Below are 17,648 nucleotides of genomic sequence, written 5' to 3'. Positions count from 1 at the left end.
ACCCTCTTTCTATGGCCTCCATGTCATAGAGACATTCTTCCCTCCACTATAGCAGTATATAGCTCCTCATCTACAGCCTCATAACGTGCAGCCCTGGAGTTAAAAACGTAGATCTGGTCAGATGTGAGACGTGGGTCGCATCCCTCCCTCTGCAGCCTGGTTTTCTGAATTTTAAATGTTCCTATGCAGGAATGTAGGGATACAGAAAATATATTACATTTTGTTTTTTATTTAAAATGATTGCTGATGATTGGTATCTGTATGAACTTAGTCAGGATAATAGGACAGTTTACCTGTGGTGTCCACTTGTGGGGAGATTCGCAGGAACACTGGGCGAGCATATGGAGGAAGAGCTCGCTGGACTTTCTGCAAGAAGTCATTGCAGTCAAAACTTCCTGTAATGTCTGCAATGGCAGCCATGCCTGCCTTGCCTTCCACACCTGGTAAATGTCAAGGAAAGAAATGGTTATCATGTGTCCAAACATACATTTTGAAGTAATGTGATGCTAAAAGCAATAAGTCAAGAGTCACCTGGCACTGCCACACCATACACTGCCACATCAGTCTGACTCAGAAGATTGCTGAGTATGCCCTCCACTTCAGTGGTGGAGACGTTTTCCCCTCTCCAGCGGAATGTGTCTCCGCTACGGTCCCGGAAATACATGTATCCCAGCTCATCCATCACTAGCACGTCACCTGTGGTAGACACACAACAACAACTCCATGTCTGAAACAATTACCCCTATTGATCACTCACTAAGGAAGCTTTGCACTCCCAACATGCTGAAATGTGTTTCAACATATTAAAGACATTTTCGCGGTTTTCGTATACTGCTGCTCTCGTCAGCACTCTTGCGTGTTTTATGGACAAAGCAGAACTCCGAACTCAGAATTTAGCGCATTGTGACGTCCCAATGAGTGCGTCCCTTTTAAACATAACAAGATTCACTGCCTTTTCTTAAAAACAAATACTACAAGTTACTAGTGTAATATTACTAATATACAACTGCAAAAATAATGAAAAGAAATGGTAACCTGATAAATATGCCGAGTCATTTAGCTTGAAGACATTGTGAGCGATCTTCTTCCTTGTAGCATCCTGATTAGCATAGCCATCGAATCGTCGTAGTGGGTCCTGCTGGTTGATGCGACCCACTAGAAGCCCTGGCTCTCCTGCAAAACAAGGAAGAGGCTACAACAGTGCTTTCAGACCATCAACTCAGTTAACAATCAAATGGTTATGTCAAGCAAAGTCACTGTTGTATTAGTTACCAGGGCGGCAAGGCACACAGAGTCCCCGGCTGTCGCGAATTAGCTCCATGTTGTCCTCATCCACCCTCACCAGACGAATGGGGTACACGTAGGGGAGAATACGACTGTTGAATCCACAGGCTCCCACCTGACATAACAAGATAAATCAAAATCTCACGATTCACATCCAACATACATTATTAGTGATGGCATAAGGGATCTCTTTCATTGCTGACCTTGCCATCCAAGTTGGCAATGCTGCAATTGCACTCAGTGGCTCCGTAGAACTCGCCAATCTGTGCCACGGCAAAACGTTCCGTGAAGGCCTCCCACACGCTGGGGCGCAATCCATTTCCCACTGCCAGCCGAACTTTGTGGCCCTTTTCTGACGGCCGCACTGGCTGAGACAGGAGGTAGCGGCAGATTTCCCCAATATACTGCACCACCTGTGAGGGAAAAGCTTTATTTGTTTAGTAAATTTTGGCTTTACAAATTCAGAATCATCATTTTAAATTAAATGTGATATTTTCCACATAAGTTCTTACAGTGCAGTTGTATTTAACGCAATCTTCCCAGAAACGGCTTGCAGAAAATTTCTTCTTCACAACCACTGTGAGGCCATGGATCAGAGCCTGTCCAACTCCCATGATATTACCTGGGAAGAAGGGTGAGCTCATATTTTAGTTTTGCGAACCTAAAGCAGAAAAATGTGCTCACTAGAAGCTGGAAGCTGTGTCACATACCTGCCGAGTGATAGAGCGGGAGGCAGTCATAGATGATGTCATCAGGATTCATGCGAAAGGCATGATATCCAAAAGCAGCAATTCTGTAGTAACTATCGTTGCAAGACAGGAGAGATCCTCAAACATATATCATTGCAAACCTGAAAGATGTTGCTTTGATGTGTAAGACTGGTGCAAGGAAACATACCGACTGTGTACCACAATGGCAGCCTTGGGCAATCCAGTGGTGCCAGAGGTGTAAATATAAAACAGGCGGTCTGCAGAAGAAAAAGGAGCAGAGCATTGTATTTGTTAGTGTGTCTTCACAGCATTTCATTCACCACAAAAATGCCATTAGTGAACCCAAAAAAGGAAAGGAAAGGCTTATTGATTTGTATTTGTATTTGTATGACATGACATGACATGACGGTTTGACAATTTATTTCTGAACCAGTCCTTCCTTTTTACACCAGAAAAATATCTTTATCCGTCTTGGATTCAAAATGACTCACATCTGTCTAAGTTTTGTGCAGCCAAAAATGTCAGTCTCTAGGTCAGAGTTAGATAAGCAATAAGAAAATAAGACAGCAGATTGAGAACAATTAATTGCAACGGGCATATCCTTGGAATTTAGAACAGTGCAAAAAACAAATAAAACAAAACAGTGGATATCAACAAAACATGATAACGGAAAGCAGTCAGGGTTATGGGTAATTAATTAGTGAAATGAAACTAATTATCAACATACTGATTAAGTGTCAAAAAGAGTAAGGTGCTAAGACTGTTTTTCAACCTCTTTTGAGCCAAAGCACACCACCAAACAAAAATGTTTAAAAAATGATAATCTATAGCCTATATTAACAATTTAGTCATTCTTATCAAAGTGTCTTGAATATTTATATACATATTATTTGCAGGTAATTAATTATTTGTTTTCAAAAAATGTTTTTAGACCAATTAGGTGAAATTGGATAATTTCCCACAGCACACCTGATGATCTCTCAGGGCACACTGGTTGAAAAACACTGTGCTAAGGTACTCACCGTTCATGCCTTTGGGGGGAACACAAGGTGAAGGGGGGCGTCTCGACGCAGAGGCCAAAGCTGGGTCCAGAGGTTGAGCACCTAAAGAGATCATACGTTCTGCACTGAGGTCTCCTGTACAGAACCGTACCATAGACTGGGTGATGGAAGAATTGACATCCGACATGGCTGACAGAGAGAGAGAACATCAAACAGGTCAGATTCAGCGCTGCAGTTTTCTACAATAAACTGAACATTTGAATTTAAAGTTAGTAAAACACAACATGCAATGGAATGAATTTGTTCATTGATTTGTTCAAGGACAATCCACACAAATTCTTACCATCAGCAAGCTCAGCTCCGAACACAATAGCCCGAGACTCTGACACCCCGACACAGTGCAGGAGGGAGTCATGGCGCAGGTTGAAGTTAATGAGGGCGGCTTCCACCCCAACCTTGGCCAAGCCCAGCCAAAGTGCCACCTGTAAGGGTCTGCTCTCCATGAAGAGGGCCACCACATCCCCAGGGACCCATCCCTGATCTCTGGCCCAGTGGGCCGCTGCATTCGACAGCTCGTCCAGCTGGGTGAAGGTCCATGTTTCCCCCGTTGCCTCATAGATCAGCGCTGGTTTGTTTGGATGACGTTTGACCGTCTGAGCGAAGATGGAAGGAATGTTGGATCCATTTCGTACGTAACGCCATAACGCTAGCTTCACTCTCAACAGTACATACAACCCACTGATGAAAGGAAAGGAAGAAAGGGAGAAATAAGGTTTTACAGTTAAGTGCACCATGAGCATCGAAACATAATTGTATCATATTAAGCTTACTTGAGGTCTCTCTTGGCAGTGCGAGCTGCAATATAGAAGTATTTCCAGTGACTGGTGCCCAGATACACTCCAATTCCCGCTGCTAGACTCCAGGACCAGGACACCCCAAAGAGACGAAACAGTCCCACTGACCCCAGAGAGGCTGAGACACTTGCTGCATTGTGCATTCTTGTCATACCATAAGGGGAAATAGGAAAAAACAAGATTTCAGGAAAGAATGGGTGTATGTTAAAGCCATGTAGGAAGCTGGACTACTGTAGTACAGGCTGGTGCACACAAGTATATGATACTATGTTTTATGTATAGCTTTTCATGGCCACAGCCGTTGTTTAGAAATCAGGGCAGCCGATAAACAATACAATGCTGAGTTTTTTTCTTGCCGATACATTTAGCTTGTTTTCTTTTTTCCCCTCCTTCTTCCAGAATTGGCAACTGGATAAATGATTGTGGCTGGAACTTCCGGAGCAGGAGCAGAACCTCGGAGCAAATTTTTTCCAGTGGCAACTTAAAACCCATGCTTGGTGCTGTGGACACTAAGGCTTTGACTTGGCTCTTTGTCTGCCTGTAAATAAAGAAGAGACCCAATCTGCTTTGACAAAACACAACAGAGCTTATTGCTAATTTGTGTTTTTTGACACGTTGTACTGCAAATTGGGGCAGTGGTCAGCAACTGGCCTGCCAGCAGCAGTATTTGGTCCAGCAGATGATTTAAAAAAAATATATTTTTTCTCTTTTTTTTTTTATTATTTGCTTATCTTCATAAAACGACTGACATACGGAATCTTTATTCTGACAAAATATGAACTCATTCAAATAGATTCTGTTACTGCTGTTGAAAGTTTGGAGAGTAAATGTCATTTTCTGACATTTTATTCTCTGTATCTCTCACATGTTTGTTTATTGGTAAAAAGCTGGTGAGACAATGTCCACATTGTCAGCAGGCGATTAATGTGCAGCACACACTTTTTTTATTCTGACTGAATAAGTTTTTAGACACTAGCAAGTTGGTGGCAAATCTTAGTTACTCTTTATAAACAATACATTTTTTAAATTAGTCTTTTTAGTACAAGATTGGCTAGTTTTGATTAGAATAGATAAACAGATATATGGCTCAATATTCATAGAAATGACTTGAGTCCTGGTTGAGGGCAAAGCAGAGGAACCATTATACCATTCTTTAGAGGAGTAACAGGTGATGTTCCCACATGTTCCCACTTGAATCTCACACACAGAGGTGGTGACAGGTATCATGGGTCATAGGAATCAGTTGGATACACGAACTATTACATTGAACAATCAGGTAAATGAAAAGCTGAACTTTGTTGAACAAACTTTTGAATAAACACATTAGGTTGCAGTGCACTTAACAAGTTCCAGAGAACAAAACCAGTTGATATAATGATAAGTGGAAATAACAGTTCAGATAACGATGTGATTGATTATCACCACGAAGCAATAACATGTGACTGAACTCACATTTAAGCAGTGCACACACACACACACACACACACACAATCTGACGCCATGCCGGGTTACATAAACGAGCTTCATTAACTTTCACAGCAAACCCCCAACAACTTACCTACGAGTCAATAGACAGCAGCGGCGTCACCTTTCACCCACTAACCCCGCCGGTTGTCACCAACTTGTTCCGTGAGGGGAAAATGACGAAGTTAAATCACGCACTCATAGACGGTGTAAAAAACGACGTTAGGCCGACCGGTAGTTTTTATGAGTTACAGCAGTTTTGCAGTTCAGCAGCGCGGTTGCAGTTGTTGAGCACGAACAGTCACATACACGCAATGTACGGAAATATGTCAGATCTATGTGAGAGACTCTTATCGACAGACATCTACGGAGGAGAGTTCATCATTTGGACGCGGTTTACGGGGCTAACGGAAATTTGAATGAGCGCAAGCTTGAGCTGAAAGATTCGGGGCTATTTTCTGTTCTCCATGTTGAATCGAGTCACTGCCAAGGAAGCACCGCCCAACCCGGTAGCTAGCGTCACACAGCAGCGCTGCCATTCGCCAGCCGCGGTGCTCGTCAAGCTTTGCTCAGTATCGATTGGACAATATTAACCCCGCCCAATTGAGGAGCCTTCTGATTGGCTCGTGGCTGCATTTGATAGTACCCCCTGCACTGATTACTAACTTTGAGGAGACAGACAGATAGATTCTACTCACTCCCGTAAACTGTGGCAAGACATTTGTAGTTTTAGGCTGGGTAATATTATCTGTGTCTTTTTGTTTTAATGTGTTCCAAAATAAAACATATACAACATAATATATTTGACAAAATTTCATATTCACTAATCCATATTTATGTTTTCTTGAAAGAGTTTGAATTATACCTAAATACAGTATCTTCAGGCTGGAATGACTCTAGATTTGGGTGAATCTTATTTTATTTGTAAACATAATTAGTATACACGTTATCTATTTGTTAATTTCACACTGTTTGACATTTGTCAATCTTTAATAAAACATGTTACAGCAGCATGTCATCAGGTACTTTTATGTCTAATACATAAGATTATGGTAGCCTAAAGATATTTCCAGTTGGCAGAAATGCAATGCAACATTTTTTTTAGTGTACAGTCAAACACATTAATGAATTGTTGTTTACATTGCCACATAATGAGCCATTTATATTTAAATGATGAGTGGGTCCATATCTTTAATGGACGAACAAAACAACATTTGAGTTTTAATGATAACTGACTGCTGCCATTGGTTCTCCTACATGCTTGACACCAAAAGCAGCAGGGTAATTCTACAATGAATATCTGCACTCTTGGCTGCTAGTGTAGAAAGCACACCACCTCAAAAGTGAGCAAGTACATAGGTAAACAAAGCTTTATTTATATACCACTTAAAAAAACACACATTTACAGTGTGTGCTGCAGAGTTCATAAAAAACAAATAATGTGCTCTTACAAGGAGTGGGAGTCCATTCCAAAGCGACTGAGCTTTTGTCACTTGTCATTTTAGGAGTGCGTGGAATGGTAAGGAGGCTTAAGGCTGATGATCTTAGTTGTCTGAAGGTCGAGTATGGTTGGAGGAGTTCTCTGATGAGCTAGGAACATGGAGGGCCTTATACGTTATGAGTACTAAATTGAAGTCAATTCTAAATTTGATGGGGAGCCAGTGAAGGGATGCAAATATGTGAGAGATATGCAATCTAGACTAGGGTTTATGAGGAGCCTGGCTGCTGCGTGTTGTTGAGTTTAGAGACAGAGGGCTGCTTGCTGACAAATGAGAAGAGGGAATTACAGTGAGATGAAAGTGTGCAGTTGAATGAGGGAAAGCATGGGCTTGATTTTCGCCAACTTTTGTGGTTGGATTAAACAGTTTTGAACAATTGAAAAGCACAGCTCGCCTAAGTAAGATATAAACCCAAGGGTCCAGGATTTGATTCCAAGATGCCATACGTAAGCTCAGAAGAGTAAATCGATCTTGCCAATCACTTGAGGGTCTTTGGTTGATCTGCATCACAAGAATGTGGATCTATAATGCAAGATAGACACAGCACCAGTCATGTTGATGATGAGGCGTAGTCAGCTATAATTTTTTCATATTATGTGTTTGAAATACCTGACTGATACTCACAAGAAAGGGACTCCAGCACACACAGGAAACCACAGTGATAACTGCCAGTTGTGCCATCATTTCCAGATCCAACGAGCAAAACAAAGAGGAAGTTGATGTTGACGGTGAACGACTGGAGCAGTGAGCTGCTGAGCTTTTATTGATATTGTGGGAGCAAAATCTGGCCTGCAGCAATGCCAGACCACTGAAAATATTGCACAGCAGGGAAAGAGTCAGTGCAGTGAGACCAAGACATGAAAATGCCAAGATCAGAATGGTATCGGCTGCAGACTGTGGTCCATGGATAGGTAGGAAACACCATGTTCTGGGAAACTGGATTGTATAGGTGCCCCAGGAAAATAAAGGCAGAAGTGCCAGCATGAATGCAGCTGAAGAAAGAAATAACACAACGCGCAGCACATGAGTCACTGTGAACGTAGCAGCATGGGAAAAGGGCTGGGTGATGGCCACACAGCGCTCCACTGCCATCGCACAACCCAACAGCAAAGGGCACAAGCCAAAAAACACCATACTCATCCCAAAGATTTGACAGAATGTGGTGGGCTTGTCAGCTTGCAGTGCATTCCTATGATCCATGTGCAAATACAGAGCAAAAGCCCCAAGGATCACATGACCTCCCAGGTCAGAAGATAGCAAAGCCACTATTAACAGCAGAAATGGTGCTTTTGATTTGTGGCGGAATCTGACATGGGATTTAGCCAAGATGCCCAGAGCAGTGAGGCTGGAGATGGCACCAAATGTCATAATGAAGCAGGACATCCCTATGCCTGAAGATCTGAGGGTTAGGGAGCTGCCGTTGTTCAGCCACGGAATTGGTTGTTCTGAAGAGTTGATCTTCATGTTCTGGTGGAGGACGGATAGAAGAAGTGAAATAAATAAATAGACAAATTGAAACAGCCTTACATTTCAGGACCCAGCATGTGTGTGATGATTACAGAAAAATAAAACAGTCCATAAATGACCTAATTACTTACAAGTGCATTCTGCTTTAGGAATTAGTCACACAACACTTTCTTTTAAAATTTCTTCAAAAAAAGTCTCAAAAAATTGAATACGATATGGTGAGCATGTCATCTTGAACCATACTGTTTATTTTAAGTACAATGTAGTAACATTCATTGGTGAAATTGCATGTTGAGTCGAATATCCTTCACCTTTCCCTTCCTGGTGTTATGGTGAACCTGTGTAGCCCTCAATTAGCATAAAACTCATGATGTTTAGTTTGTCCATTGTGAGCTATTGTAAAAACATGGTGGTCCAAAATGGCGGCTCCTGATAAATATAAAAGGCTCATCTTGGGATAAAAACAGCCAACAATTCATAAAATTAGGTGAATATACACTTCACATAAATTAAGTTAATTGAGAATTATAGACAAGTGTAAAAGGCTTCACATGGTTCAAAGGCACTGATGTGTTAATGTCATATTTGACTAAATCAGAAGGACAACAGAGAAGTCTCATAAGCAAACTTATGCACCAGTGCGACACTGGACGTTCTTCACTGGCCAGCTTAGAGACTGACTGTGACAGGTTGTCTGGCAATTCACATGGGATTTAGACCTTAATTAGAGAAAACGTTGCAATTGCCAAGGAGAGTGTTAAACCCTGCTGAGCCCAGAGAGTTATTTGTTTCTGCCTATTATAAAAGTACAAGTGTTTACTTCAAAAATAAGACTGGTTGTTATGACTGTAGATGTAGATAATGAAGATAGATAATGAAGTGCGTCTCTGAAGGCTTACTATCACCATTAAAGATGCTTTAAATGAAATCTACAGAAATGAAGAACATGGACTAAATAATGATGATAATGTCAACAACATTCTTCACTTTTCCCATACTGGATCATTCTGATGAAATGCATGAGCAATCCCAGTTTTCTCAGATAACTATTGTTTTCCTAACACACTCGTCCTATATGTTTCAGATTTTACATATGCATCACTTCTATGCTACATGACTATTTGAGAGTAAATTAGACTTACCGTCAGCTGCCTCTGTATGAACGCAGGATATTTTGAGGAGAATAAATGAAAACAACAAATGTTTCTCTCTCTCGTCTGACGAGCTGCCTGATTTGCCGGAATTACTTATCAGTGCTATCCACATTTGCTCTCATCCCCCTCCCCTGGTTTCCCTAACTGTTTTTCTTTCTCCTGGGTTTGGCTTTCTCTCTTTCTCCAGAGGCTCTGCAGTTAATTTATCTCAACATGCTGTAGATGTGTTCCTTTGATCCTTCCCATCTCCCGTGTTGAGATAATTTTAACTGTAATTTGCCTCTAAAAACATCAGACAACAGTGTTCCCAACTGTGTTCCTATGCTGGTCTTCATACTGACAGATACATTTAAATATTTTAGATATTAAAGTACTGTTAATACATACTTCCAGGATTTGGGTACAAAGCAGAAGAAGTATTAACACTGACTCCTCAAAGTAAATGTGAGACTATTCATTAATCTGCACTGATAACAGTAAATACATGTTTCCAGGACTGCTTAAGTTTCTGTTTGCTTTTTGAGGCCATCACGCCTGAGATCTGACATAAACAGGAAGGAAGAGAGATTTCCATTTCCTCCGTACGTTTAACTGTTTCGATCTTTTCCAAAAACGTGACATATGTGTTCAAAAAGGAGGCAAAATGTATTAAAAAAACAATATTACATAGGGTTTACTTTGTCTATGTCTCGTTTGTTGCCATTTCAACTGAATATAGGCTATGACAATAAAAGTAAAAAGAAAGCAATAATCCATTGTCCTTTTCTTATACAAAGGCACATTCTTCTATGGGTTCAACTATTCAAGGAGTAGTTTCATAGCTTAAATTGGAGGCATGAAAAAACACACAAAGGTGCACACATACATTACAACACATACAACCAAGCAGCATCAAACAGAACATTAAAATGAACCAGTGCTTACAACATTATTTGCATTCTAATACAAATAATGAACAAATATCAACATTTCAAGTTTAGGAACTTATTTAAGTTTGGTAAATAATAATAAAAAAAACTCAGAAATTATACACATATGTCACAATATGCTTATCAAAGACGGAATGCAGGCAGATTAACAATACATACATTTATGGTAACACTTTAAATACTGTGGATAGAAGTGCTTGCAATTATGGTCTCTGTTGATTGATTGAAGTACCTGGATGACACAACAAACTACCTGCAAAACAGGTCACATTTCGTTTATCATTTTGATATTTTGGGGCTAAATAATGTTTTAATAATTTTTACAAATGAAAATTTGGAGATATTCATATGAAGGCACAATAATCAGTGATATAATAACACTTTTCTCATTTTAAAGGCATCATTTAACAGTACATATACCAATCAATAAGTTTAATTAGCTTTGAATATAAAGGCCAGCTCATAATAAAAAACCTATATACAACCTATTGCAGTAAAGCCAACTTGTGGACTGGCCACAAATGCAGAAATGAAACTTTTGTCTTGAGTGAACGATGAACTCTTCAGATGTGAGACTCTCCTGTGTCCTGCGTGCTCTTAGATGGCTGAGGATGACAGAGGGGAAAGAGACGATCATTCACAAAGCACTTTTTGAATGCATTATCCTTTTAATTTGCTTTAAAAATAAAGAAAATCATTAATGAACAAACTTCTCAGATCAAGTTGCTTTGTAATATAAGTAGCTGCTTACACTTGCTTTTTTGGAGTTGGAGGATCCAAAGTCTGTGTAGCTTTTCTTCTGAGGCACACATAACCTGCAAAAGATGTTTCTATATTCTCCTCTTACCTAAAATTGCAACAGAAATTAAAGTTTTGACACCCCCCCCAAAAAAAGCAGAGCTTGTTTATTTATTTCTGAAACAATCATAACTGACCTGTTTGGAGAAGAGACAGTGCATGACGAAGAGCATAACTCCCTGCAGACTGCCAAAGATGGTGAACAGGTAAGACATGGCGACAGTGCCTTCCCCAAACTGGAAACATCCAAAGATCCACATGGTGCCCAACACGCACAGCTGAGCAACTGCAGTAACAGTGAATGTCCTGCAGGGGGCAACAAAGACACAAAGATAGTGTGAAACCCTGTGGTCACATTTGAGCCTCACTAAATATCAGTCAAAGGAAATGTCCTGCTTTTAAGGGAGGTGTTGGATTTGTATTTCTATTTTGTTATAATTTCAATCATAACACGAGCACATGCACATTAAGCGTGTGGTCATTTTTTATGAGCTTACTTGATCTTCTGCAAACTGTCCATATCAGGATTTAAACTTGAAAACTTCTGTGCCAACTTCCAGACTGTGATGAGAAAGAAGAAGACGTTCACCTGAAGAGAAACAGAGGTGAGGTTATAGAAAAGCTCTGGAAATCTATTTTAGGGTTATTTCTCAACTGGATGATTTTCATACTTACAATGATGATGAAACTGACGGGGCCAAAGAAACTCCAGATGAATTCCAGGTTTAACCAACAACTGCAACACATCATGAGAGTTTAATTTAGCAAACACAGTAGCAACAAAAGCTTTTATTCATTGTCTACCTCTATAAATTTCACATGAGGGTCAACTTAATGACCCCCAGGTCAGGTCATCACAGGACCACCACTCAGAGACGTGTAACCATTCACTCTTACATTCACACTTATGGTTAATTCAGTGTCCAGTTAACCTCTAGATAGTTTGGACAGTGGGAGGAAAACTGAGAATTCAGAGAAAACCCACACACACATGGGGAGAACATGCAAACCTGGGACTTTTTTGCTGCAAGGCAACAGTGTTACTACTCAGCATCAGTAGATGGGAACTTACTATCGCTCAGTGCCATATCCCTTGGCATTAATTATGGCCGAGATAGTGACGATTACAGCTGGGACTCCGTAGCCTCCCAACATCATGTATAAGGTCTTGACATTGGCATTAAAGACCAGAACCACCATTCTGAAAAGTTGGATGCCCTCCAGACACATCCAGCAAAATGCTGCCAGGTAGAAAAAATGCAGCAGCCCTGCAACCACTGCACAGCCAACCTAATGCAGTAAGAAGAAAGATGACAACGGTGAAAAAATGACAAAGGCTGCTGAGAAATTGGGAGAAAGAGAAAGGAGGAAATTACTTGCTGAATTGTTGTTTATACTGTAAATCTTCTGCACCCCACATAAATCATTCAGTAGTTGTGCTGTTACTCTGTACTTTATTCTTGTGTCACAAACTTTAACTGCACTCATTTGGACAGTGCACGCGTTTTGTCTGCACAAGCTGAATTTGGAGTATTTACCTGGTTCTCGGTGCGAGCGATGCCTGCGAGAAAGATCAGGCCGGCAGTGAAGAGGCTGATGCAGAGGTGCAGGTGGATGGTGGTTCTCGGGCTTTGGATGGAGCGAATCAACGAGAATGTCAGGATGCAGAAGAACAGGCAAATTAAGGAAAGGGACAGACCAACCCATGTGATCAGCTGTAATTCAAACTTGTTCTGTTGGCACAAACACAGAGAAAGAGTGCGTGGATTTTTACACTCAAGAACAATCTTTCTCCTGTAACATTTTTCCGGATGAGGCCGAGAACTTTTCGGTGTGTACGTGTGTGTGATTTGCTGCATTTCATTGTGTAGGTTATGTAACGCAGAGTTATTACCTCCATCTCATAGAGAGACATGAGCACAGCAAAGCTGCTCATGTGGGTGCAGGAACACACAGTGTATTCAGGGCTGGTCTTCACCACAGTGCAGCCACGAACAGACCACGCCCCTCCGTCCTCTGAGGAATCCCAGAACGCACAGTGGCTCGTATTATTGGTCTGTAAAATGAATTGACACACCAGATTAATCAGGGAGAAGTGAACAAAAGTTAATTGAAATTTTTCAAGAAAAACACAAGATTTTTCTTTTCAGTTTACCTGCGTCAGATGGTAGAAAGTGAGTTTAATGGGCTCTTTGAGATGGCTTGTGTTACTGTTAGTGACGGTGACCGTCACCACTTTGGAGTTGATCTTAAACCTTTGCTTCGCCGGTGGTTTCATCTTGCCGAAGTATCCATCTGCAGAGTCTTCCAGGTTTGCATAGCTCAGCAATGAAAGTGTTGTAAAGCCTATTACAGTCATGACAGGGAAAGTAAGTGACTTAAGTGGACATTCATTACTTGAGGGAATCATCTGCGCATTAAATGAAAGACGTTAAATGTGTTGATTAGATCTTGTCATCACCAGGGTAATAAGAGCGATCTCCTGCAGCTGTCTCCAAGAGCATGTCCAACTGAGCTTGCTTTGAAGACACAGTCACAGGCCCTCGGGGTAAGTCAGCCCCCTTATGAACCAGCAGCTCCAGCTCTAAACCAAATACAAACATGATTTTATCAAATAAAAATACATGTCTTCTCTGTTAATACTGTATAACCTGCATAATTTGTATGAATAGAACAATAAAAAAGCGGAGACAAATTCAGCTGCTTCAGTATAAATTCTGATTTAACCTGTGTGACTGGAGGACATATTTATCACTGGGGTCTCGACGAAGGGTCCAATGAGCCTCAGGGCACTCTCGACCAGGTCCAGAAAGATGGAGACTTTCCTGTTATCATTCAAGGCTCCACTGGACAAGAGCTGGTCAATCATAGACAACAGTCTCTACAGTCACATCAGAGGAGGGAGAAACCAGAGACACAGTTAGACTGAGGCAGACATTCAGGCTGCAAGGCCACCTCAGGTCAACATAAACAAGACGTGCACAGACACGACTGTATGAAAACAATGTGACATAACTCGGAGACAGTGGGCTATGAGTACTGGAAGGCTTATGAGGCTCTGGAAGATTTCACTCAATGATATTACATGTTTAATATAATAATAATAACAATGGTTGTTAGTGTTGTCTGTTTGCCCTGCAATGGTCTGGCGACCTGTCCAGGGTGTACCCGGCCTTTTGCCCTATATTAGTTAACTAGGATTGGCTTCAGCCCCCCTGAGACCCTCAAATGGAAGATAGTGCAGTAGAACATGGATAAATAATAATAATGATAATAATATTATTCATAATAATACAGACATACCTGTAATAGATCTCCATAGTTAAATTCTCCATGAAGCACTGTTGGATTCTCGCTCTCTGTCATCTCTACACAACTCTTGTTCAGCAGCACCACAACATCATTTGCAGTGTGAAATTTCTAGGAGAGCGATTTGGAGAGAATGTGACATTAGCACGAGATATTTTTTACGATGTTTGAATAAAACTAAAACTTTTCTGTGGTGTGACTTTACCTCAGTCAGAATGTTGAGCTCTTTGAAATCATCACAGTTTAACGCTGAGGAAACAGGAAATTTGATTCATTAAATCTGACTTCTGGTGACAAGGACACATGGAAATGTTCTGTTTTTCTTATAGGTGCTGAAAAAACACACGAAGCATTGATGGATGGTGGAAAAAAGTTGAACGCTATTGTGTTCTCACCAGTGCAGCGAAAACTGTTGTTGCCATAGTTAGTGAACCCTGTGTGGCATGCACAGTGATGGCCACTGGCTCCACGGTGGCAGGCTCCATTTCCACAGATTGTCTTATCAATCATACAAATGTCTGAAAAGAGAGCCAATAGCCATGAACAATCAGCTCTGAAAGCTATAATTTCTCTCCTTAAAAAAGGGGGCAGCATTCAAATAATATTTTCATTGTTCATTTTGATTCACTTTGTTCTACTTTGGTAAAACAATATCCTTGAAACAACACAGTTCGCACAATTTCGCAAGGATCAGAAAACCTAATTAAACCACAGCGGTGACGGCAATACGAGCAATTTACGAAATGAATTCACTTGCAGAGTGTGCGGCATCATGTTATACCTCTTACCTTCACAGTGTTCCTGAGTCCCGGAGAAATTAGATCCCCCAGATTTGAGCCCAAAGCCAGGATTGCAGACACAGTGATAACTGCCTGGTGTGTTGATGCATGTGGCATATTGACCACAAACCTCATCCTCTTGACATTCATCAATGTCTAATAAGGAAAAAGAAGACATTTAAGAATAACTGAGAGGATGGACACATGTGTCAGTTGTTTCTTACCTTCTAACACATACAATGACATCATGTCACTGAAGTAGTATACTGTATAGAATACTGCTCATGGTAATTATGAACATCGTACCTTTGCACGTAACATTGCCACCCTGACGAAACCTTTCCAATCCATTGGTTGAGATGAATCCATCCGCACAGATGCAGGAATAATATGGACTAGTGTTAAAACAGTTGGCATTAGGTCCACAGACGTCTTGGTCCTCCAAACACTCGTTGATATCTTAAAGGAAAATATAAGGACAGAAATGTCAAAAAGCACCTTCAAATACAAATCACACTTGATTGAACACGGCTCAACACCAGTTACCCCTGCATGTTGCAGATGATTCGGCAGAAAACTTCACAGTGGGTCCTGATGATCTGAACCCATCTTTACACACACAGTAAAAGGTGCCAATCGTGTTGATGCAAACGGCGTCCTCTCCGCACGGTCCGACATAGTCAGGATAATCCTCATCGAAAGCACACTCGTCAATGTCTTCATGAAAGAAACAGAAACATGAACAGGACGGCTGCTTGACTTTAAAATGAAAATCACACATGACATGCTGTATTTTTTAGTATTAATGCAAATCAGCAATTTATGACAAATAAAGTTTTGTCCATCAGGTGTCGTGTGTGAAAAATAGTTCTGTTTTTCATACCAATGCATCCTTGTGGCATGTGACTAAATCCATCGAGACAGGATTGTTTTGACAGAACCGGGATGACAGAGAGGCACAGAGCTGAAAAAAAGCAAGAAGGCAACTGTCATTCTGGTGTTTTATCATCTGCAACACTAACTCCCATACTTTATCCACATGAAATCACCTTAGATTAATGCAAATAAAACATTATTTATTACTTTTTATCACATAGACACACTGAGTACACCGATACCCGACCCCCACCCACCATAAAAGATCATCTTCTGAGATGATCTCTTCCTGAGATTGTTCCAATAGCATCAGCGCCGCACTATTTCAAATTAGCAACAAATCTGCTTCCTTTAAGTAAGGAAACATCAGATGGCATGGTTCAAGCACAGAACACCATGACGTCCTCTGCTCAGAGTGTTACTGACACTATTATAGCTGCCTAAATAACGCCAGATGGATGCATTTATGTAAAAAGCAGGCAATCCTTCACTTTATTGCTTTATTTATTGATGTTTTGAGACATTTACTGCTTGGTGACAAACAGGTGCAACAGAACTGATGTAATATTGAAAAACACATTTTTATTTATTTATTATAAAAAACATTTGGCCTGTGAGAGCTGACATCAAAGGTTAGTTTGTAAGTAAAACATTTTTTTTATGATCATTAGGAAAATGACTATTTTGTGACTACCCTGTGAACGTTTAGCACCATAAGATTTTCACCTCAGGACAACAAAACCTTCAAGTCAAATCAAAACCAAAGCAAAGATAGAGAATTGTGGTTGCTGGCTGTTGGTTTGTTGCATGGCAACACATTGTTTTCTTCTCTTATATTCAGTGACAAGTATGTGTAGAGCTTGATGAGTTCATAGTATATAAATATCTCAAGGGGAAGAACAGATGTCTTCTGCAGTGGAGCCAGAGTGTGGGGAGTTTGAAGCAAAGCTGCTGTGCTCAGCATCACTCTGCTTCCTTTTCTCTTCATTTACTCGTGGGCTCTTTCACACACTCTAAGAAAACACTCATGTCATTTGTAATTTAGAACTTTAACATGAAATTTAAAATGGACTATTAGGAAATGTAGACATGTTTATCGAAAGTGTCAAACAGCATCTTAAATTAAAATATTTGCGGTGTAGTGCAACTCGTAGGTCTTCTTCCCTAAAAGCACAAACTATAGTTTTAACATCCTTTACACATGAGGGCTACAGCTGTGACTCACCCAACATCAGGAGATTCCACCTGCATGTCATGGCCAACAGTGAACTACTGTCCAGATCAGTGTACGGAGAGTTGAAACAACCGAAACATAAAGATGGGAACTCTCTTCAGTCAAAGTATCCAAGTCTTCTCTTCTCTTCTGTTCTCTTCAAGAAAATTAAAATTAAAAGAAAAAAATATCTGCGTCACAAGGATCAGTATCTCAGACAATGACCTCTGTCTCTGACTTCTTCTCCTCTTTGAATCTTATCTGCCCTCACTGCTGAGGTGATACATTGGCTGTGATGACTATATTTTCTG

General features: G+C 40.6%; 3 protein-coding genes across 3 annotated transcripts; all 3 read right to left on the bottom strand.

Annotated features, from left to right (window-relative positions):
* Nucleotides 1–3: 3 nt before the first annotated feature.
* Nucleotides 4–5,767, bottom strand: slc27a1a (solute carrier family 27 member 1a). Its single transcript, XM_083896222.1, has 13 exons — nt 5,408–5,767; nt 3,826–3,993; nt 3,339–3,733; nt 3,017–3,184; nt 2,182–2,251; nt 1,995–2,086; nt 1,797–1,906; nt 1,488–1,697; nt 1,273–1,399; nt 1,036–1,173; nt 532–696; nt 294–440; nt 4–181 (listed from the first exon to the last, which is right to left on the bottom strand). Exons 2-13 carry the CDS (start codon nt 3,990–3,992, stop codon nt 24–26), a joined length of 1,947 nt encoding a protein of 648 aa, XP_083752348.1. The 5' UTR covers nt 3,993; nt 5,408–5,767; the 3' UTR covers nt 4–23.
* A 1,246-nt stretch (nt 5,768–7,013) lies between these two features.
* Nucleotides 7,014–8,276, bottom strand: ptger1c (prostaglandin E receptor 1c (subtype EP1); the record flags this gene model as incomplete). The annotated part of the gene is made up of 3 exons (XM_083895849.1): nt 7,014–7,075; nt 7,187–7,334; nt 7,437–8,276. The coding sequence occupies 3 exons, from the start codon at nt 8,274–8,276 to the stop codon at nt 7,014–7,016; spliced, it is 1,050 nt and encodes a 349-aa protein (XP_083751975.1).
* Nucleotides 8,277–10,697: 2,421 nt separating this feature from the next.
* Nucleotides 10,698–17,559, bottom strand: adgre5a (adhesion G protein-coupled receptor E5a). Its single transcript, XM_083896813.1, has 19 exons — nt 17,350–17,559; nt 16,132–16,212; nt 15,795–15,965; nt 15,555–15,707; nt 15,258–15,404; nt 14,865–14,987; nt 14,675–14,718; nt 14,464–14,580; nt 13,888–14,041; nt 13,622–13,744; nt 13,316–13,506; nt 13,055–13,216; nt 12,699–12,893; nt 12,233–12,450; nt 11,836–11,896; nt 11,658–11,749; nt 11,298–11,466; nt 11,114–11,209; nt 10,698–10,967 (listed from the first exon to the last, which is right to left on the bottom strand). Exons 1-19 carry the CDS (start codon nt 17,378–17,380, stop codon nt 10,926–10,928), a joined length of 2,370 nt encoding a protein of 789 aa, XP_083752939.1. The 5' UTR covers nt 17,381–17,559; the 3' UTR covers nt 10,698–10,925.
* Between the last annotated feature and the right edge of the window lie 89 nt (nt 17,560–17,648).

This window comes from Microchirus variegatus (assembly GCF_963457635.1).
Source record: "Microchirus variegatus genome assembly, chromosome: 10".
Lineage (NCBI taxonomy): Eukaryota > Metazoa > Chordata > Actinopteri > Pleuronectiformes > Soleidae > Microchirus > Microchirus variegatus.
Note: the sequence above shows the minus strand (reverse complement) of the source record. Positions and strands in the feature narration are given on the sequence as shown.